This window comes from Lactuca serriola, chromosome 5, assembly GCF_051521515.1.
Source record: "Lactuca serriola cultivar US96UC23 chromosome 5, Lser_US96UC23_V15, whole genome shotgun sequence".
Classification (NCBI taxonomy): domain Eukaryota; kingdom Viridiplantae; phylum Streptophyta; class Magnoliopsida; order Asterales; family Asteraceae; genus Lactuca; species Lactuca serriola.
Genome location: NC_136412.1, coordinates 350074229 through 350075783, shown reverse-complemented (window position 1 = coordinate 350075783; position 1555 = coordinate 350074229). Strand labels below are relative to the sequence as shown.

Genomic DNA, 1555 nt, shown 5'->3' with positions numbered 1-1555 from the left:
GAAATAAAGATACGGGTTAGTGGCTATACGACTATACGTATTCTTTTTTTCATCTCATTCAAATAATATCATAGCCGGGCCGTAATATCCAACAAATCCTGTGGCTGGAGGGAGACGCAAGAAGTCTTTAGTCTGCGTGAAGCTGCCGGTTTAGAGGTATACTCCATTACTGTTTCCTGTTGATTTCATTTAACGTTCATTGCAAGTATTGATTTCAAAAGAAAATCTTCAATTGAAATTGTTATTGATTTGGAGAATTCATCACTTCATATTATTCAACATAATCTACTCTGATTTGAACAACCTAAATTGATTAAAAATTCCATTGGATATTCTTGATCCTCCATAATATTCTCAAGGCTTTTCCATTTTGATTTGATTTCATAGTGTTTTTTTTTTTTTGCCAGATTTAATGGAGAAGAAAGTACCATTTTTTCTTACAAGGTTGTTGGGAAGAAGTCCTCAGAATTCTGAATTTGGTGAACAAAAAGGTTGGGGTATTACAGCAGATGACACAAGGTTTGGTGGTTGGGGATCATCGTCATCCCCTGGTTCCACCAGTTCTGGATCGATCGCCAATGGTTGGGCTGATGAACCTTCTGATAACCATTACAATGGATGGGCATATGAGAAGCCTGAAAACGAGTATAATGGATGGGAATCTTCTATCCCAGGTGATGAATCTGCAACTCCAGAAGCAAGTAGCAATGGCTGCATGAAGGTTGAGCTACCTGAATCTGTATCCACTAGCAATCAAAGACTTTTAAACGCCGAATCTTTCCCTTGTCCACCAGTTCCTTCAGCTCCACCACTTCCTTATGTGGGTTCCAATGAACACCATGCCACTAATGCTTCAAATCATTTGTGTTTGGATGTCAAGAACGATGTGGTTTCAGTGAATCAAATCAAGAAAGGCAATGCATCGTGTGTGGTATGTTGGGAAGCTCCGGTTGAGGGAGCTTGTGTACCTTGCGGACATATGTCTAGTTGTATGCCATGCTTACGTCAGATCGAATCTAAACAAGGGATTTGCCCGGTTTGTAGGGCCAAGATTGACAAAGTTTTGAGGATCTATGCTATCTAAATCGAATAAGCATCAGCTTGTATTGTTGTCTTTCGAAAAACAAACATGCACCTCTACATTGATCATACATGTATTATCTCTTAGTTATTCTTTAACTATATATGTATGATTTCTTTGAACCAATTACTTTGATTGATTAGTGCATTTTGATGCACTTTTGGGACTCGTAAAAAGCAAAAGAAAAATATGTCCAAAATAGCAAAACAGCCTATGAAAATGGATTTATTTCAGCCCATTTGTAGTCCACTTCAGCCTTTTAAATAAGCCCAAAATATGATTTTTGAGTCTCTCTTAGCAGCCCAATTCTCTCTTCATAGAAGCATATTTTCCAGCTAAAAATCCCACATGACGAGGAAGCTAAAAAGGAAAAGCGTTGGAGGAGATATGGATGGGGTCGGTTTTCTAAGAGGAGATCATGCATCACGACGAGGGAAAAAAAAGTGAACAAAAACTTAGAAGGTTTTTAGGGTT

General features: G+C 38.3%; 1 protein-coding gene across 1 annotated transcript; it reads left to right on the top strand.

The window, feature by feature from the left end:
* Nucleotides 1-1207, top strand: LOC145055554 (uncharacterized). The gene is made up of 2 exons (XM_079003917.1): nt 1-156; nt 408-1207. Exon 2 carries the CDS (start codon nt 413-415, stop codon nt 1082-1084), a length of 672 nt encoding a protein of 223 aa, XP_078860043.1. The 5' UTR covers nt 1-156; nt 408-412; the 3' UTR covers nt 1085-1207.
* Nucleotides 1208-1555: the final 348 nt, after the last annotated feature.

Bases quoted from the DNA above. Each gene is read 5' to 3' on its own strand.
- LOC145055554 (XM_079003917.1), top strand. From the start codon at position 413: ATGGAGAAGAAAGTACCATTTTTTCTTACAAGGTTGTTGGGAAGAAGT.